At 40.8% G+C, this 21536-nt stretch overlaps 1 protein-coding gene across 1 annotated transcript in view; it reads left to right on the forward strand.

Moving 5' to 3' along the window:
• The window catches only part of LOC6049107, a 243793-nt gene that overhangs the window by 213338 nt on the left and 8919 nt on the right, over positions 1-21536 (forward strand). Inside the window, exons 13-29 of the mRNA XM_038262987.1 lie at positions 5493-5638; positions 12039-12450; positions 12512-12694; positions 12753-13181; positions 13249-13435; positions 13490-13604; positions 13662-13813; positions 13968-14272; positions 14332-14526; positions 14583-14691; positions 14752-15069; positions 15166-15323; positions 15392-15579; positions 17190-17361; positions 17419-17605; positions 17675-17837; positions 17905-18008. Coding sequence (XP_038118915.1) covers positions 5493-5638; positions 12039-12450; positions 12512-12694; positions 12753-13181; positions 13249-13435; positions 13490-13604; positions 13662-13813; positions 13968-14272; positions 14332-14526; positions 14583-14691; positions 14752-15069; positions 15166-15323; positions 15392-15579; positions 17190-17361; positions 17419-17605; positions 17675-17837; positions 17905-18008 — 3523 coding nt within the window. The remainder of the gene's footprint in view (positions 1-5492; positions 5639-12038; positions 12451-12511; positions 12695-12752; positions 13182-13248; positions 13436-13489; positions 13605-13661; positions 13814-13967; positions 14273-14331; positions 14527-14582; positions 14692-14751; positions 15070-15165; positions 15324-15391; positions 15580-17189; positions 17362-17418; positions 17606-17674; positions 17838-17904; positions 18009-21536) is intronic.

Genomic DNA, 21536 nt, shown 5'->3' on the forward strand with positions numbered 1-21536 from the left:
CCGTTCTTCGTTGACGATACAGGGATTTAATTCGGTGTCGTAAACCTCCGCACCGAAAGTCAACTTTCTTTTTTTTTATGATACTTTGTCCATGCATTCATTATGTCAAAAGAAGTCATTTTGCATCATTATTTTTTTTCATACAAGTCTGCATACAGTTTTTGGGACTGGTCATACAAAATGAATGAGTAAATGTATGAAATTCAGTATCTTGAGCAGGGATTTTTTAATCGAATTGATGTCTTCGGCAAAGTTGTCAGTTAAGATTAGGACTAGGAATAAAATTTCCAATTTTTTTATTTAACTTTTTATCACTAAAAGTTAAAAAATTCCGTATTTTTTTTTTATTTTTCGAAATATTTTGATAAGAAGACCAAAAAAGACAAACTGATACTTCACAAATATTTCACCTGTGCAATTCACTTCATTTTAAATTAGAAATTATTACTGCCATAAATGTAGCTTTACATTTTTCATATTCTGTTAATGTCAATTTAAAAATGATGATGCTATGAGACGCGGGTTCGATTCCCGCCTTATCCACTGAGCTTCTATCGGATGGTGAAGTAAAACGTCGGTCCCGGTTTCTCCTGTCTCGTCAGAGGCGCTGGAGCAGAAATCCCACGTTAGAGGAAGGCCATGCCCCGGGGGGCGTAGTGCCAATAGTTTCGTTTTCGTCAATTTAAAAAAAATATATATTAATGCATTATTTTTTTATATGAAATTCTTAGGACAACATTAAGGTAATCTTCTTCCAAAAACAAAGAAGTTGAAATCGATTATTGAGAAAAATGTAAAGAAATCTTTTTGAAATCTTACAAATTTATTTAAGAGTTGAAATTTGCGTTTTATTGCACCTTTTGAAATGTTATGACGTCCAATTTCCGGGGTTAACAGTTTCCTGCGAAACGGGAAAAATATTCCCGGAAATTTTCGAAACAGTCTTTAATCTGTGTTTTCATTATATTTGTTTTGTTTTGTTTTTTAAGCTTTAAATCATAGAATTGTTTCAATACTGGTGATAATGTTCACTCCAATCGAAACAAAGGAGATAGTTTTTAGATAACTTAAAAGAAATTAAAAAATGTTTTGGAATTCGAATGAACCACAATTTTTAATCCTATGTAAATCAAATTATATAAGTCTTTAACACTTCTGGAGTTTTTTTTTTTTTTGAAAAGGTCCATTTGGATTTTCTTTTATATATTTTTTTATATGTCATGAATAGAAAAGCCCGAAAAATCCTTTAAAAAAGTTTATAAAAAAAGAAGCGACAAAAAATAAAATGATAAATTTAGATAAGTTTTGAATTTCATGTTTTATACAAAACATATTTCATATATTATTTTTAAGTTACTATCGCCAATTGGGGAAAATCGGGACTTAAGTCTGAATAAGTACAGGAGATTTTATAACAATAAATTTGGAAATCGGTATCCTATTTTTTTTTTTTTTTTGCTCTGTTCCTGTTTTGCCTGTGTTGTGTGAAAAATACAAAAGCGAATGCAAATTTTAATGTTTTAAAATTCAAGTCGATAACTGGGTATTCAACAGTTCATGGATTTCCACAATGAAATCTGAATTTCCAGACCAAAACAGTTTTTTTTCAATTTCTGGAATTCCCGGGACAAATTTGAAAAAAAAAAATCCCGAGAATTTTGTCCCGGGAATTCCCACAAAGTACCCGATTGCAAATGAGTAAAAATGTTTTGGAAAGTTTGTAGAGTACGTTTTCAATACTTTTGAAAAAAAAAAATCATGATTGTTTATCACAAAAAAACGTTAAAAAAACTTTTGACCATATTATAAGTTTCATTGTGGTTATTTTGGTATCCTGAAAAAAACTTATGAAAAAACTTTTGTTTTTTTTTTGTAAAATCATTCATAACTTTTTTTCAATGTTAAAAAAATAACTTTTACAAAATCTTATCAATAAGAACATTTAAAAAAAATTATGTTTGTTCTTAACTATTAAAAAAGGACACTCATATATGTGTAAACCATTAGAAGGTAAAGCTTGAAAGAAAAAAACGAAATTATTTCTATTGAAAATTTCACAAGTTTCATGTTTTACCTTGAAAATCGGACCAATAGCTTCCGAGACATCGTTACTTGAAAATTGCAGGCTTAATAGTTAGGTGCCGCTTAGAAAAAAACATTTTCATCTTTTCGAATTCTTTGTGAGACTGTTTTTCAGAAACAAATTGCCTGATACTCAAAATTTTAAAATATAAAAAAATAGCTTTTCGAAAATATTATTTTTGGGGTGCTTTTCTCTCAAGAATTGTTTTTTTAAATGCAAAAATAAAATCGAAAATAAATTAAAAATGTATACCTAAAGTAACTGTAACTTGAAAACAGTACATTTTACCAAAAAAAAAAAAGAATGAAACGTACTTTTTGATTACAAATTCGATTTCGCTTTGAAAACTGACTTTTAATAATTGTTTTTCCAGATCCTCGAAAAAAAAATTTCAAAAGTTTTTTGTGAAGTATCAGTTTTCAGATGTAACATAAGTTCATGAGCAATGTGAAATTTAACGGAAGACCCCAAATTCAAGTTTACCTAAAACGAGAAAATTTTACAGGCTTAGGTCAAAAATTCTATATTTAGGATGACATTTTCAATCATAAAATTTCAACTATGTAGCTAAGAATAACTCAAAATTTTCTCAAATCAATTTTAATTAGAATTATATAGTTTTGATTACTTTTTGAGATCATTTCCTTATGTTCAATTATGCCTTTTTAATCATTGTAACTTTTGAGTGAATTTTCTGATCAATTTGGTGTCTTCGGCAAAGTTGTAGGTATTGTTGAGTACTTTTGAGAAAAAAATAGGCACACGGAAAAAAATTTTGCAGATTTTTTAAATCAACTTTTTTTTCACTAAAACTCCCAAAATATGTATTTTTTGATTTTCGAGATTTTTTGATATGTTTTAGGGGACAAAAATCCGCAACTTTTGAGCCATAGAGAATCATGGTCAAAAAATCTGCCGCCGAGTTATGAATTTTTGAAAAAATAGTGATTTTTGGAAAAAATCGAAGTTTCATGCAAAAACAAGTTTGACATTATTTTTTAATGCAAAATTGAATTTGCAATCGAAAAGTACTCTACAGATTTTTTGATAAAGGTTTGGCCCTTTTAAAATGTTAGTCTTTATTTAAAAAAATTTAAAATATTTTTTTCGAAAAGATCGGAAAATTTCACGAATGTTTCATGTATTAACATTGAAAATCGGACCATTATTTGCTGAGATATCGTCATTAGAAAATGGTGGGTTGTTTTGGTGAGATTAAGAAAACTTCAATTTTCGTGTTTCTTTTTCTTAAAGCGGATCTATCTTAGCAACCTGAGGTCCAATCTTCAATGTCTCTTAGACAATTTTATAGCAAATTTTCTGAACTTTTCAAAAAAAATATATTTAGAAACGGTCACTCATGGTCACTATTTTTAAAAATTGAAAAACTGCAAATATTTCGCTAAAATCAAATTTTCGGTGGCTATATCTTGAAAACGAAGCCCTTTATCGAAAAATCTGTAAAGTACTTTTCGATTGCAAATTCAATTTTGCATTAAAAAATAATGACAAACTTGTTTTTGCATGAAACTTCGATTTTTTCAAAAAATCACTATTTTTTTCAAAAATTCATAACTCGGCGGCAGATTTTTTGGCCATGTTTCTCTATGGCTCAAAAGTTGCGGATTTTTGTCCCCTAAAACATATCAACAAATCTCGAAAATCAAAAAATACTTAATTTGGGAAATTGAGTTTTAGTGAAAAAAAAGTTGATTTAAAAATCTGCAAATTTTTATTTCCGTTTACCTATTTTTTTTTTTTTCAAAAGTTCTCAACAATACCTACAACTTTGCCGAAGACACCAAATTGATCAAAAAATTCACTCAAAAGTTACAGCTGTTTGAATATTTACGTACCATTTTTGTATGGAAAGCAGCCAAAATTGTATCGAGACTTGTATGGATGAACCAATCACACAAAATAGTTTATTTGGTCATAGGGAAGGCCCCCACAAAGTTTGAGCCAAATCAAAAAATACAAATATAATCCATTTCCGGTTTTGGTAGAGAATTGCTCACTATAGTTTTGTTTCTCAATTTAATAATTATAAAATCAAAATTGTATTCACAAGACATTTTTTTTTACTTCATTTCTGGTGTTGATTGCAACATTTAGAAACGATCATTAGCGATAATTGAACTCCATCTTTTTCCGTACTCAGTGTTCGCGGGAGTACGTTGCATCGCATATACTACCAGTTTTATGATAGTTGCCGCTACTACCACGGAAAATTCCTCCAACTCCGTAAAGAGGGGAGGTGGGGGGGGTGTCAGATTGTAGGAACCCAGCATATGCAGCTCTGTATACTCGTGGAAAATAATGCATACAATAAATATTATCTCTCATTTATTTATCCTAGCCGCACCCGCACGGCCAACATCGCACCGTCTAACGCGCTGTGTGCCATATTTGAATATTATGCAAATGAGAAGGGTGGGAGGTAACATAAGGGGGGGGGGGGGCAATGTTCGCGCTTTCGGTGTTGGTAAACCACGTGTGGCGGCAGTGCAAACATTCACACACAACCACACGCGGGCACCACAATTTAAGCAGAATCAGCAGCAGCACGGGAGATTTTCCGCTCTTCTGGAATTTGTGCGGCATCAAGCACGTATATTACAGTGCAAACAAAGGATTACCTTTCCTTGCACTTGTTTTTGCGCCGTGCAGAATGCAGTTTGTGCTCTACATATTTGGAGTGGAAAAAGGGGGGGAGGGGGTAATTTTTGTGGCTGCAGTAGAGAATCCGTGGAAGCAGCTGTTGTTGGCAGAATATCCCGTTCTGCTGTTTTTTCCTGAAGAGCTAATTTTGTGTTCCAATCTGAACTTGACAAAGGAATAAGCTACGGTATATTCAAAAAATGCAAATCAAGATCAAACTATTACAAAAGAAAATAAAATAAAAAAAATGGTAAAACTCATGAATTGATTCAATCACTAATAATCTCACACGAATCCCCACATTCTGAAAAACTTTCCCCCGTCCGTATCAAATCTCACACACAAATTGCCATTCGCAAAAGTTTTCGCGTACAAAATGGAAGTGCTTATTGACGGTAGAATGGTACGTAAGGGAGCAACTTTCTGTTGCACCATAAAAGCTTACTGCCGAATCGTGACAAATCAATGAATGCAGCGCCGCACCACTCGCTCCCACAAAGTTCAGCCCGGGCAACATATTTTATGATCGGCTTTGGCACCAATTTCGAAACTGTTCGTGGCGAAAATCGAGCCCAGATGCCAGACTTTTCGCTGAATTATATAACCCCAATCCCACGACACACGTCAATTTTATGAATGGAGCAACTATTTTCGGTACCAATTTGTATCCCGCCCCTATCGAACTCTGAATGGCGCCTTTTTTTGTACTAACAAACTTTCCACCCCGCTCTTTCTCTCTTTTCCGCAGATTTCCGATGACGACCGCATGAGCCTGACGACGGCCGTGTCGGATGAGGACGACGGCGAGAGTGTGATGGCCTCACCGTACAAAGCAAAGGCCACCGGAACGGCCGCGGCCTCGTTCAACTGCACCGGTGCGGTCCGGAAGGCGGGGTAAGTTGGCACTTTTTCAGGGTGGAGTGGATGCATCATCTGTGCCCACTTATGTTAGGTGAATTGAAAGCTGATAGGATGGTCGGAGGGTTCCAGGAATACCATCAAAAGCTATTTTAGGATTTGAATTTTGCAACTATATTACGGATCGAACACATCAACCAACTAGATGATTTCCGTGAAATTTTGTCCGCTGAATCTGGATCTCCCCTTCAAATTTTAACACGTTGGCTCAATTCTGTGGGCAGATTCAGGACAAAATTACACGGACAAACATACACGGTGATTCCACGTCAAACCAGCAGATCCTAGATCAAAAGTACTTCGATTTGACTTAAATTTAAAAAAAATGATTTTCCTTAGTTTTCGTTGTTTCCGTTTTAATGCGCAGTGCATCGGAATACCCAGTTTTTATTTTCAAAAAAAATCACATCTCAGAATCCTGATGCAATAGGTATTCACCATTTTTGGATATGTTTAGAGCGTCCAATTTCCCGTCCCGGGAAAAAAAAAATTCCCGGGAATTCCCGGAAAAAAATATTTCCCGTTTCCCGGGAAATTTGTAAATTTCCCGGGAATTCTCGAAATACAAACGGAAGTGTACATTTTTGGCACCAATGTTTTGAAATCAGACAAAAAATAAGAACCTTATTTGATTTTATTCATTTCAATTTAATGTTCATATTGAACTATGTCCGTAAATTTCATGTCAAGGTTTAATTCAGATAATATTTATTCCTGAAGCATTCACAACTAGGAATATTGTTTGGTTATATGTTGGGCAACAAAAATTACGCTATTGTGGAATGAATATTGCCTATTTTCTTTTCGACAACCTATTTTAACGATTTTTTTTTGTTATTTCATTTGAAAATAAGATATTCACCATTTTTGTTTACCTTGACCAAATTGATATACAGTATGTAAAAAAAGTATTTACACCCCTTGTGCACTATGCACATTTTGTGATGAAACATGTAAAAAATTTAAAGTTTGACAGGAACCTAGTACTACGTTTTGTTCAAAAACTCATGCCAAACATTTTGCTACAAAAAGCTCATGAAAAGATGATTTCTATAAAAAGTTCTAAAACAAATACTATTACGAAAATAAAAAAGGCGCAAAAAAAGTTTGTACACCTTTCAAAAAATTAACATAAATAATGTTATTTGTTGACAAATCACCATAAATCCAGTCTCCCAACTCCAAATAGGCATCCTTGACTGATTAAAAAAATAATTTGGATTGAATATAAAGTTTACTAACTACTTAGTATACAAGTTTATATAACTCTGGAAATTCTATATAAAACTTATCTAAACTTAATTTTGCAAACTTTTAATTCAACTAAATGTCAATATAATACCATATAATTGCTAAATAAACATTTTGGAGTGGGTATAACACCGTTTTGGGGGTATTTGTATCGATAGAATAGATTTTTCGTTGAAATTTCGTACCAACCCGGAATTACGTCGTAGGAAAATCCGCCGGCATCCGAACCGGTCCACGATTCACAAGTCAACCTATGTGGAATCGGAAAGGGCATAAAATTTCCGATCTTTTGATACCCATACATCTAGGTTTTCTTTAAAACCTACGTTTTTAAATACCTGGGCAAAAAGTAAATTTGATCCACGAGAACAAAAATTACGAAATTCCATACATTTTTGGCAGGTTGCTCAAACGAAACCATAACAACGTTTTTGCTTAGGTATTTAAAAACGTGGGTTTTATAGAAAACCTGGATGTATGGGTATCAAAAGATCGGAAATTTTATGCCCTTTCCGATTCCACATAGGTTAACTTGTGAATCGTGGATCGGTTCGGATGCCGGCGGATTTTCCTACGACGTAATTCCGGGTTGGTACGAAAATCCAACGAAAAATCTATTCTATCGATACAAATACCCCCAAAACGGTGTTATACCCACTCCAAAATGTTTATTTAGCAATTATATGGTAATATATTGACATTTAGTTGAATTAAAAGTTTGCAAAATTAAGTTTAGATAAGTTTTATATAGAATTTCCAGAGTTATATAAACTTTTATACTAAGTAGTTAGTAAACTTTATATTCAATCAAATTCTTTTAATCAGTCAAGGATGCCTATTTGGAGTTGGGAGACTGGATTTATGGTGATTTGTCAACAAATAACATTATTTATGTTAATTTTTCGAAAGGTGTACAAACTTTTTTTGCACCTTTTTTATTTTCGTAATAGTATTTGTTATATAACTTTTTATAGATATCATCTTTTCATGAGTTTTTTGTAGCAAAATGTTTGGCATGAGTTTCTGAACAAAACGTAGTACTAGGTTCCTGTCAAACTTAAAATTTTTTACATGTTTCATCACAAAATGTGCATAGTGCCCAAGGGGTGTAAATACTTTTTTTACATACTGTAATTAAATTTTTCAAAAAGGGTTGTTCGAGAATAATTTGTTAAAAAGTATCCAAGAAATAACTGTTAAATTTAAATTTAAAAAATCTAATGAAGTTTACCCAAACCCGAGCAGACGGAAATTACGTGGGAATAACATTTTTTGATATTTGAAAATACTAGGCCAATAAAATTTTATGATATTTATAACAGGATTGGTTATTCGTCGTTATGATTTTTTGTTGTTGGATTGTTATTGTAATAACAGACTAATAATATTTTTAGTTATTCTTCGAACAAATTTTTGTTATTATTTTTTGTTATTTTAACAACTAATCCGATTATCCCGATAACAGTTGGAGATATTTTTCCATAACAAAAAATGTTATTCCAAAGTTGTTATGGCTGTCAACCAATATCAGACCAATAACAAATTTTGTTATGATAACATAAACTGTTATTAAACTCTTATGCAAAAATGGATTTTTCAAGAAGCTTCCATGACACTTTTTGTTATTTTAACAATATTTGTTATTGAAATGGCATGAATTTTGTTATTACCGTCTGCCCGGGAAGAATCGAACCATATTTCAAAAACTCGCTTCAAATTTTGTAAAACTGTGAGTTTGGTTTCATGAAACAGTGTTTTAAGTTAAATAGCGCTAGAAATTAGATTTTTAAGGCAAATTCAATGATTCAAGTTGAAAATACTTGTTCTGAAATAAGTAATTTGCCATAAAAAAACATTATTTCTACATGATATTTTTTTTCGTTTCAACGTTATGGTCACTGAGACAAATTTAAAAGCAATTTTATTTTTGTGGGGCATAGATTTTCACTGTCCAAACACTTTGATTAAATAAAAACTTTTTAACAAAAAATAATAATAATATTTTTTTTTGATCTGATACGATTTGAAAAACAGCATAAAAAATAAAAAAACTTATAATATTTTCTCAAAGTTGCATGATTTTTACAAGCATTTAAGCCATTTATTGATCCTCACTCTGATTTTGGACATTAAAGTTGCCGTTCTATACAATTCTGTTGCAAAATATTAATCAGAAACAGCATTAGAATAATTTTCGTCAAATTACAAATTTTCCGGATTTCCCGGGAAATTTGTTGAAAATTTCCCGTTTCCCGGGAATTTAGCAACCCCGGGAAATTGGACGCTCTAGATATGTTACGTGAAACAGCCTGGAAAAAGCATAGACAAATATAGTGCGTCCATCCTGGGAATTCCTGGGAATTTTCCAAAACCGGGAATTCCCGAATCCCGGGATTTTTTATGATTGGTTCCGGGAATTCCCGAAATAAAAAAAAAATGATCTGGAGTTTCAGATTTGGTTGTCATTATAATTTTTATTCGGCATACATCAGCATTAATTTGATGTATAAGAGAAAACTGTTTTTTTTAGTTTACCGATCTGCAAAATGCCTATCGCTTTAAATATTTCCTATTTGATTTTATATATTTTCAAAAGATTGAGATATCTACTTATATTTATGATCTAAAATTTTAAAAATAATATCAAATCAAATTATTTTTCATCAAACTCTGGCATGTGGGGCAAATCAGGACAAATGAAACGAATCAAGACAGCTGTTTCGCCATTTTTTTGCATGATGTTTTGAATGACTTTGTTTAAAACAGAAACAGACAAAACAATTTCACAGTACCGTAAACTGGGGTCAATCGGGACACATGGGGCGAATTGGGACAGCAGTTTTAACCATGTTGGAACACAATATTTTATTTTTTTATGATTGGTTTCGGTTAGAACAGACTCAGGCCAACAAAATGTGTTCATCCATTTCCAAATTTAAAAGCTTTAAGTGCTCTAAAAACTACTGTTGTCCCTATTCAGACTGTAGTCCCGATTCACCCCAGATAACGGTACACTAATTTTTATATTTATTGCTCTAAAATGTCCTTGCCTATTCAGACTGTATTCCTGTTTTTTCCTAGTTGGCGGTAGTAACTTAAAAATCATTTGTAAAACATGTTTTTTTGTGATAGGTTTTCAGTAATTTTCAGCACTAGTATCAATAAGAAAAGTTTTTTTTATTCTAACGGTGAATTTATTTAACACGTGGATGTGGGCAAAAATTTCATTCAAAAGACGTTTATTCAGTATTGCAAAATAGTAGTTTATGCACCAAGTTGCAAAAAGAAGATTTTTTTAGCACGGGTCGATCATTTATTCAACCGAGTTGGATAAACACGATGAGTACTGAAATAATCAAATTTTGCAGGTATTTTCAATTTATTAGAGTTTTGTCTGAAAATACTTATTATTTAACGTAATTTTTCAAAAGTACTTCAATTCTAATGAAAAAACGGTATTTTTAATAATGTTTCCTAGAGCAAACTTAAGATAAAAAATCATACAAACTTCACCTTCGTGTATGAATGGGTAAATGTTGACCGATTTTGCTTATATTTGGACCAGAGTTCTACAATAGCCCAAGGAACTTGTGGAGTTTTGAGAAAAAGTCCCATATTCTGGGCACCCTTATGTACATATCCATAAAATTTCTCAAGGATATGACTTGAGAGGCTCTAAATAACATATTTGATCAATATTTGACCTCCAATAGAAAGTTTCAGAACCAAATTTTTCTGCACCTAGTAAGCTATATTTGAAATAACCGCAAAATCCAGGCTTGAAACCTTAATTTTTGAATATTTCATTAAATACTCTAAGTTTAGGAGTGATTTGTGCTCAAATTTATTTCCGGACAATCTGTTGCTGTATTTTCGTGACAAATTCTCGACATTTATTTTATAAGGTTCATATGAAACTTAAAGAAACAAAAAATAAAGTAATTTGATTTGGCTAAAAATTGGATTGCGGCCAAAATTATTAAACCAGTTTTTTTTTGTTTAGCCATAAGGGTGACCTACGCCGGTTTAGGAAAAAAATACCATTTTCGTCAATTTTCACAAAAACCACTTTTTCCATTTGAAACGGTTTTAGCTGTCTTGGGCGCAATTATAAGACGATAAGTTTGACTTTCAAGGACATATAGTTTGGAGTTTCAAAAATCTAGCCTAACATTTGAGAAAGCCTTATAAAAACTTCAAATGTCGTTTTGACGGTGTCTGAATCAATGAACCTTTTTCTGAAATAGTAGTTTATGCAACAAGTTGCAAAAAGAGGATTTTTTCAGCACGAGTCGTACATTTATCCAACGAGGTTCACCGAGTTGGATAATTACGAAGAGTGCTGAAAAAATCAAGTTTTGCAACGAGTTCCATACAACATTTTTTGCAATTCCAAAAAACACACACTGAGTGAAATTTTATGTCAAATTTTCATGTATTTTGTCAATAAATCGTTTAAATCAAAAAAATGTTGAAAAGTGTTACTTTTCGAAACAAGTGCTGAAAAGTTCAACTTTTCAGCACCCATTTGAGTGCTGAAAAGTAGAACTTTTCAGCATTTATTTTGAAAAGTGTTGCTATTAGATTCTGTTATTTTTGGTACAGAAAAGTAGGCTATAGAGGAGAAAATCGTGACGTCAGAAATGAACTCAAATCACTCAAAGTTCATTTTGTGAGTGACTTTAACATTTTGGCCTAGTTTGACAGCTACCTCGTTCCCAGGTTTTCTGTGGGAGAGAAAAGGAGGCGAATACTTTATGAAAATCATACCTGTCTAAATTCCTAGCCTCAAAATTTTGTCGCGAGTGGCTTTTCTCCTTTATTTAAATAAGTAGTTTCACGATGGAATTGCAAAAATATTTTTATCGGATTTTGAGTAACATTTCAAAAAAATTGGTTAGGTTTATAAACAGGATTCCGAGATATGATTTTTTGAAAATAAAATCTGAGGTTTTCGACGCGCCGCATGCAGGGACGAAAAAATGAGGAAGTATTTTTTTTGTCAATAATTTATGAAACGGAGTTGATGATTAATCAATCTCCTACAAATAAATTTAAATTCCTCAAACAACCACCCCTAACATGATCATACTTTTCCCATCCACCCGGACGCTCGCACACGCAGCTTCCTCTCGGTCAAGAAATGGCTCCTGCGCAAGAAGCACCAGATCGAGCTGGCCCGCAAGCGCGGCTGGAAGGGCTACTGGGTCTGTCTGAAAGGTACCACCTTGTTGTTCTACCCGTGCGACTCGCGGGAGGGTCGCTCCGTTGAGGCCGCCCCGAAGCACCTGATCATCGTGGACGGCGCGATCATGCAGCCGATTCCGGAGCACCCGAAGCGGGACTACATCTTCTGTCTGAGCACGGCGTTCGGGGACGCGTACCTGTTCCAGGCGCCGTGCCAGGTCGAGCTGGAGAACTGGGTCAACAGTATACACAGTGCCTGCGCGGCCGCGTTCGCCAGACATCGGGGCAAAACGGGCACGCTGCACCTGCTGCAGGAGGAGATCTTCCGGCTGGAGAAGGCGATCGAGTCGGTAAGTTGTGAACTTGCTGGGAGCGTGTAGAATTGTGGGTGAAATCGTTGATCTTCTTCAGGATCACAAGCTGAAGCACATGGCCGATCTGCAGCAGAGTGTCGTGAACGATGGTGATACGCGCCACCAGATCCAGCAGCAGATCCTCCAGTGGGAGGAGAACCTCGAGCGGCTGCACTGCGAGCAGTTCCGTCTGCGCTGCTACATGGCATCGCTGCAGAACGGAGAGCTACCGAATCCTAAGGTAAGGCAACGCCTAGTCCCAATTTGTGATCAAGTCTGAACCCCTCACCTTCCAACAGTCTCTCCTGACGCACGTGTCGCGCCCCACCAAGAACACGCTGAACAAGCTGGGCGTCTTCACGGTGTCCTCGTTCCACGCGTTCATCTGTGCGCGATCGCCGTCGCTGCTGAACAACCTGCTGGCCGGTCGCGGCGCCACCAAGCGCCGTCCGCCGATCCTGTCCCGCTCGAACAGTGGCTCGAGCCGGCGCTCGATGCAGATGGGCAACCGGGACGACGCAGAAAAGTCCTACAAGGTCGCGCTGCCGGAGAACACCTTCGCCACGGTGTACCTGCGCGAGGGCATGTCCGTCGAGGAGTTCCTCGCGAGCGCCTGCCAGCGCAAGAACCTCAACCCGATGGAGCACTTTGTGCGCGTCAAGAAGCGCCGCGATATGGAAGATCACAACTACTTTGTTCCTCACCGTAACGATCTGATCGAAACATATGTAAGTGATCGCGATCGCGCTTTCAAGGTATTGGATGGTGACCATGACTTCTTCTTTGAATCCACAGCTACACACCCACGAGATGGTCGAGTGCTGCGCCAAGATCCTGTACCAGGTGGAGCTGCAGCGTGGCTCGCTGGAGCAGATGTGGGGCTTCTCCGTGGAGGCCGAACTGATCGAGAACGCCGATCGGCAGGACGAGCTGTGCTGCTACGTGAGCCGCGTCGAGGACAAGAGCCTTGCCATGCAGAACGGTAAGTTGGGGATCGTCGAAAGCGAGAACGGTTCTGAACGGGTCTGTTTCGTAGGAGTCATCAAGAGCGACGAAATTATTGTGATAAACGGCGCGATCGTATCCGATCTGGACATGATGTACTTGGAGAGTGTCCTGCAGGAAGAGCAAGCCTTATGCATGATGATGAGGTAGGTCATCAGAAAGTGGTCGGGAACCATAACTTCAAACCTCTCGTATTTCAACAGGTCCTCACGCACTGAACCTCCGGATCTAGTGGGTATCATGCGCTCAACGGACGACATCATCGAGTCGCTTGTGTGTCCTCCTCCTCCCTCTGACCCTCCAGTCATCAGTGAGGAGATGATCTCCGGTCTTATTGTTCCTGCTCCCAATTGGCGTAAGTAAACCCCATAGCTGTGTGTGTCCCAAGCATGTCTTCTTTTCTTTTGTCTCAATCTCTCGGTGTGAAGTTCCCCAAACCCATGACCAATCGCCTCACACCCCGCTATATTCGCTGTTCTTCTGCAATGAAGGACGTTCATGTATTGCAGGTAAGGAGGTGTACTCGCCCGAGGTCGAAAGCTCGCCGGTCCCGTCCGGCCTGGATCCGCACATGGACCGCTCCAAGCAGTCGTCCCGCACGAACAGCTTCGAGATCGAGAATCTGCTAAAGTCAGCCGAACAGGTCACCGGCTTCTGCCGATCGCCGCAGGAGACACGCAAATCCAGCCCCACCGGATCGGTGGCCTCGTCCGTGTCCAACGCCATGCTGACGCCCTCTCGCCAGCTGTCCGACGCCGAGAAGCTACGCAAGGTGATCCTCGAGCTAGTTGACACGGAGAAGACCTACGTCAAGGTAAGCACGGCAAGATCGTTTTTGGGATCATCCCGTACTGACATGCCTTCAATTCGCAGCATCTGAACAACCTGCTCGAGTACTACCTGGAGCCGCTGAAACGCGAAACATTCCTATCGAACGCCGAGATCACCGCACTGTTCGGCAACATCCAAGAGATCGTCACATTCCAACGGCAGTTCCTAAACAACCTGGAGGAGGCGCTCGACCTCGAGCCGGACTTCCACCAGCTGGAGCATCCTAGTCAATTCAAGGTACGATCGCGATCATCCACCCCTCCAGATATCCAACTGACATTATTCTATTGCAGAACGTCCTCTTTGCGATCGGTTCCGCCTTCCTGTACTACGTAAACCACTTCAAGCTGTATTCCTCGTTCTGTGCCAGCCACAGCAAAGCACAGAAGGTTCTACATCCAAGTAAGATCATGTCACGATCACTCGAAGATCACCACCTAATCCATCCATTCTTCCACACAGACGAAGGCAACCAGGCGCTGCAGGAGTTCCTGGTGGCGCGCAACCCCAAGCAGCAGCACAGCAGCACGCTGGAGTCGTTCCTGATCAAGCCGATCCAGCGCATCCTCAAGTACCCGCTGTTGTTGCAGCAGCTGCGCAACCTGACCGACCCGAACGCCGCCGAACATCTGCACCTGGTCGAGGCGCTCAAGGGCATGGAGAAGGTCGCCGAGCACATCAACGAAATGCAACGAATCCACGAGGAGTACGGCGCGATCTTCGACCATCTGTTCCGCCAGCACCAGAAGTCCTGCAAGCAGCCGATCGACCTCAGTCCTGGTAGGTTTTTGTTGCCGCCCTACTCCCCCCCCCCCTTTCCCTTTAGGAACTCCATTGTTTGATAACCTCTTGTTTGCTTCCGCTCAAACGACGTAGGCGATTTGCTGTACTACGGAGGCGTCGAGTGGCTGAACATCTCGGACTTTCTCGGCAAGATCAAGAAGGGCCTGGAGCTGCACGCCATGTGCTTTGTCTTCAAGTCGGCCGTCGTGTTCCTGTGCAAGGAACGGCTGCGCCAGAAGAAGAAGCTAATGGTAAGGGGATCGCGTAACCCGGTAGAGATCGAATGATCGTAACCTCTTTTTCTCAATCGAACAACCAGGGTGTGTCCAGCAAGAACGCCACCAACGAGGTGGAGATCATCCGGTACCAAGTGTTGATCCCCGTCACGGAGGTGCAGGTGCGGGCCTCCTCCGCCAAGGACATGGACTCGCACTTCCTCTGGGAGCTGATCCACCTCAGATCGCAACTACAACGAAGGTCGGAGAAGGTCTACGTGCTGTCGAATAGGTGAGTGTCTTTTGTACACATGTGTGTGGTTTGACGTTTGCGGAGGGTGCCGAAAAATGTCAACAAATCGCTTGGTGCAATTGGCTGATGCTCGAAGTGATTTGTTTACCTTTTTTCGACACCCTCCGCAAACGTCAAACCATACACAATTGCTGCCGGATCTTTTCCGGGAGAGATCCGAAGAAAGATCCGGCTGCAATTTGTATTGATTTACGTTTGCTGAGGGTGCCGAAAAGTTTGGTAATGTTCTGCTTGCAAAAGACAATGAAAAATTGGTTTGTTTTGGTGTCGTAATTGACAGCTAATGTTGGCTGCGGTCGAGCTGCCTGTACTGAGATACAGATGTCGCCCCACTGGTTTGTCTAGCTAAAATTTTAGCCGCTTTCATCAACTTTTTTGTTAAATTAAACCGTTTTTGGAGCTAATTGGGTACTAAAGCCCTGTGTCAATTTTTATGTACAACGGTAAAAAACACGATTAAAAACCATTTCTAATCTTTTTTTTTCATTTTAACTCAAAAAAAAATTTGACAAGACAACATTTTTTCGATGGATCAACTATGGTCCCGTTGGAACGAGCTGTCAAGTAGGAGCTTTTCTGTCAAGAAGGACCGCGAGGTTAATTTTTCAAAATTGATTTAAAAATCCATTTTAAACTCTTTGTGGTCGTACAAAGGGTCATTGTACTCAGAAAAATAAGCTTTATCGCTGTAAACAAAAATATCAGCAATCTAAGCTTCATTTTAGGACCCAATTCAACCATTTTATTATTTATTGAATCAATGAAGAGGAAGCCATTTCAATGACTTGCCCAAGTACTTGTTTACCGATCAATCGCCACCATTCAGCAGTAGCGAAGAGGATTAACTATACCGGTTCGAATTTAGTGCGGTTTCCTACATCCCACACATCGCAGCGTCGCAATCCGTACTATGGATATCTATCGCTCCGGAAATAGAATCGGATTTTAAAAGTCTATTAATTTAAATCGGCTTACGCTGGAAAGCGATTAAAACGGATCCCGGGTACTGCTTGAGGCAAGGTGAAAAAACATCGTATTCATCTTTGAAAATTGTTTTCGAACGTGAAGCTCACCTTAAACCGACCGAGAGTGAAAAGTTTTCCATCCCCATTTTCCATCGTCAGAGCTAGATTATCCTCCGCAGGGAATTTGGCCGAGATGAAACAAACACGAACTATTCATTGAGAAGAGTCGGTTTTTGAAGAAGCATTCAAATGCAAATTGATACATTGTAGGTCGATTCGAGTCGGCACGTGCTGCCTGATTCCATCTAAATGGTAATTCCAAGAACTCGAAAGTATATGTCTAATCAACACAATCTCGTCAGTTATTCTGCTATCCCTCTGAACTGAACAGCTGGAAGTACTTACGGCGATGGTCTGAAAGATTGATGGCAGGTCCTTGAATGCCCTGAAGGTTCTCTGGTTCGCAAGAGTGCACGATAAACTCTTTGCCGTAACGGCTTGCTGAACCACAGTAATGTGTGAAATTTAATTACGAAGCCAACTTTTACCATCCTCTGTCAAGCATGAAGAAGGAGAGAGCGCAAAAAGTCGATACAAATTCTTCTGTTCTTCCTCCCCGTACAGCACCGGTGACTTCCGCAACGCATTCCTCAAGACGATCCGCCAAATCATCCGCGAGAGCGTCCGCAACATGTCGATTCCGTCGCTGAAGAGCATGGGCGGCAGCATGAACTCGATGACCGGCGTCGGCCTCTCGTCCGGCAACTCGCAAACCCTGGAACGGCCCAAGCAGCAGGTTCGTAACGATCCCCTTCCCCCTTTTTGACAGCTTAGTAACGGTGTTTTCTGACAGGCCCAGATCATGCCGGGTTCGCAAACGCTCGGCAAGCCGAAGAAGCACAAGATCAACCAGCGGCACTCGTCCGGTAACATCGACTACGACAACACCACGTCCGGCAGCCAGGAGGCGGACGACCCGCCCGTGCCGCAGTACAGCGGCCAGTTCCGGATGCGCAGCAAGACGGTCGGCGATGTGGGCGGTACGGAGCGTTAGCGATGCGAGGGGAAACATTTGTAAGGTTTTGTTGAACTTTTTCTTTCTCTTGTAGAGCAAGTTGCCGCGTGCAGACGCAACATGAGCGAGCGTGAGCGCGAACGCGAGCCGGAAAAGGCCGACCCGGGAACCAAGTCCGAGGGTGAGGACGACTCGCAGCACGGTACAGTCAAGCCCAAGTCGTCGCTGGGCAAGACTCCGAACCATCTCACCTTGAGGTAAGTGGGGCTTGTGGATCGCTAATGGAGTACGCGGGTTGTTGATATCGGGTTTGTTTTCGCGCAGCACGACTTCAACGCTCTCGGTCGGCAGTACCGGAAGCCAGGCCCGTCTCATCCAGTCGTCGCATCCGCCGGCCACGTACCACCCGGTACTGATGAAAGACCTAGGTAAGCGAAATTCTCCCAGTAGCGATAAGAGTGTCGTAGATATGTTTAAGCCGGAACAGACCAAGACGACCGAGACGAACACCACCACCACCACCAAATCCACCTCAACCGCTACCGATACCGACTGCGCGATGGATAAGCACCTTAAAAATCTTAACCTAGACAGTCTAATCGAAACGGATATTGTTCAGTACATGGATGATTTGCGCGAGAAGCACCTCGAGAGTGAGCAGGGCAAACAGCAAACACCTTCGACGACCTTGACGACAACCTCGACCACACTGACCACAGTGACCACAATCTACACACAGTCCAACAGTACACTCGACTCCCAGTCCGGCGATTCCGCCGATGAGCTAAAGAGCGGCGATGAAGATTCGCCCAAGGAGGACGCGAAGCAGCAGTCCTCGCCGGATGAGTTCGCTTCGCCTCCTCCTCCCATCGATCCGCGCAACATGTTGAGCGCGTCGTCGGCCAACTCGTCGCCGGACGCGACCTCCAGCCCGAACATCGACAAGTCCAAATCGCCCAAGCGGGCCAAGGTGGAGCGCGAGAAGAGTCCGATTAAGATCATTAAGATTAAGTCGCCGCGGAATAGTATCGATATCGAGCGGAACGTGAGGATCGAGAAGAGTCCGGATCGGGCCAGGCGTTCGTCAAGTCCGAACCCGAACCGGAAGGCTGGCGAAGGAATTCTGAAGAAGAAGGCCGCCAACGGAGGGGTTGTGGGAGGTATTCTGAAGCGGTCGTCCAGCCCGAACGTTAGCAAGCCGTCGGAGAGCTCGGACAGTACGGCGTCCAAAACCGATCCTAACCTGTCTTCGGACTACGAGCAGTACCAGGGTTCGTCGAGCCGGTGCTACCTGTCCATGTCCAGCGAGTACCTGGGTGTGGAGAAGGACTACCCGCACATCTACCAGAACCTGAAGGATACCAAGGAGGAGCGCCACCGGCGGGCGAAGCGAAGTGCCTCGGTGGGCAGTGCCGAGCGGAAGAGACTGGGTGACATGTACGACTCCTACGGATACTCGCCGAACACCAGCTTCGAGACGACGAGCTCCATAGACAGTCGCAAGCGGTACAGCTTGTCTTCGGAACGAAGCAAGTCGATCAGCCGAAGCAGCTCCCCGGCTAACGCTTACAGTCGAGACGTTTCACCTAGCCGGTACTACGCCCGAGGTTTGTCCCCGCAAACCACCGTTACCCGTGGCCTGTCGCTTTCTCCACAAGCCTCCTTCAAGGGGATCTCGCCGCAGACTTCGTTCAGCCGGGGAGCTTCTCCCCAGCGGAACTACAGTCGCGGAGCGTCGCCACAGCGCGGTACCAACGTATACAGCCGAGGCAGCTCTCCACAGCGTAATACCAACGTCTACAGCCGAAGCAGCTCCCCACAGCGAAACTACAGCCGAGGCGCTTCACCGCAACGCGGCGGCTACTACCGGAGTCAGTCACCTCCGCAGCACTACGCTCGAGGACTTTCCCCCAGCTACAGTAGAGGCCCCTCACCGCAGCACTCTCGCCGCAGTAGCCGCGCGTACTCACCACCAAAACACACCAACCGCGGTGGAGTGTCCCCCCAACGATTCTACAGTCGAGCTCCGTCACCGGAACGCCACTACAACCGAGGCCCGATGCCCATCCCGAAGTCGTACAGCCGAAGCTCCTCCCCAACAGCGCTCGTACCGCCTAACGTCATCCCGCTCCGTCGACAGCTCGACCTTCATGGACTGTGACCACCCGCAAGCAGCACCCAGCGTGCACTACGCCCGCATCGACCACGATCCGCACCAGTCGCACCGGAAACCTCAACCACTCCCGCCACAATCCTCCCAACAACAACAGCAGCAGCCCATCTACGCTTCTTGTATGGAGTGCGGCGTCCTGCAGCAGGACATGCAGCCTCCATAACAAAAAGCCCGCGCGCGGCAAAGTCGTGCGCGGAAGAAATCCTCCCGGGCCAAGCTGTTCCACCAGGCCAGCTTCGACACGCAGGGTTCGTTCGATCTGGACGAGATTCACGTTTAGGTTAGGCCGTTACACACTTGCGTTGCACACTACCACCTTGCGTTACACGAGCTTCTGACAAGCAATTCAAAATTCTCGCAGGCGTTACCGAAAACATCAACACGTGTTTGCGGTAACGCTGGTCGGCCCCAACCAAAATCATACACAGCTAACAGAAAACTATAACAACAAAACAGAAAATGCACTAAAATATACCTACAACCAAAATGGATAGATGTCACTACAGGACAATGTTTAGCCGTTAAACTAGTAATCAAAGAAGAGCAAAAAACACACAAATAACCAAAGAGAAAAATCAAACTAAAAAAGTCATAGTAAAATCAAAATATACCTACCACAAAAAAAAATCAAAAGTAATAAACTCCCCAGTAAACGGCAAACACCGACGACGACGGCACGACTCCGTCCGTCCGTCTGTCGGTGGCTTCGTAGCAGCAAAATCAAAAGTAAGCATAATCAAAATAAACGAAGGAGGCAGGCAACAATCTGTACACACACACTCAATCAAAACAGCAGCAAAATCCCCGTTCTAGTCGTCGTCTCTGGTAGTCCTTCCAAAGTTAAACCTGTAGACACACCTGTGGAGGAGAGTCGAGAAACCTCAAACCTCAACAAGAACAACAACAAAATCGAGCAGGGAATTGAGGAAAGGCAGAGTATACTGAAGCGGACACAGCGGATTGTGGAATCTGATCATCAACATGTAAAATTTTGAAACAAGTAATTAAAAAAAAAATCAAGCGTTTAATTATTTTCAAATTCTCTCATTTTAATCGTGGTTCTTGTTTTGACATAACCATATATTCGGTATATATTTCTATTTAAATTCCACATTCCAAAAAATATATAAAAAAAGAAGTTGAAAATCTGGCAACCCTGTCTAACGGTATTAGATCTTAAGCAACCAGGAAGTTGTTGTCTTCTTATTCCAAAATTGTCGATCTCACGAACCCATTTCTGTAACAATCTGATTGTATTTTTTTAAATACTAGAAATGTTGTAGGTACCACTAATATGTGTGCACTAGACTGGATGTCACCAACAAGACTTTTGACTTTTATTCATCATTGGTTATGCATTTGAATGACCTCTCCGATAAGTCAGTAAATTCGAAAATCTGGCAACACTGTCGTGTAGAGGTGGGCAAACCCGCTCTTTTTGAGGAGCCGCTCGTATTCGCTCGCTCATAAAAAAGAGCGGCCATTTTGAACGGCTCTTTCGCTCTTTTTTCCAAATTTTGATGAAAGGGCAATTTTTATTGGACTTTTATGAATTATTTGGGCTTGGAGCTCTCTATGTCAAGCTTTTTAATTGAACCTAAACGTTCGAAAAAATTGATAGCTCCCAAACATAAATCTAGGATTTTGGAGGAAATTGATATTAATTTTACGAAATTGCGTTTATTTTTGCTAAAATATTTAGGTACTAACATTTTCTGGAGAAAATATTCATCTCTTTTCTACGTCCTGATTTAATCGATAAAAATTTAAATGCTAAAGCCTA

This window comes from Culex quinquefasciatus, chromosome 3 (genome assembly GCF_015732765.1).
Source record: "Culex quinquefasciatus strain JHB chromosome 3, VPISU_Cqui_1.0_pri_paternal, whole genome shotgun sequence".
Lineage (NCBI taxonomy): Eukaryota > Metazoa > Arthropoda > Insecta > Diptera > Culicidae > Culex > Culex quinquefasciatus.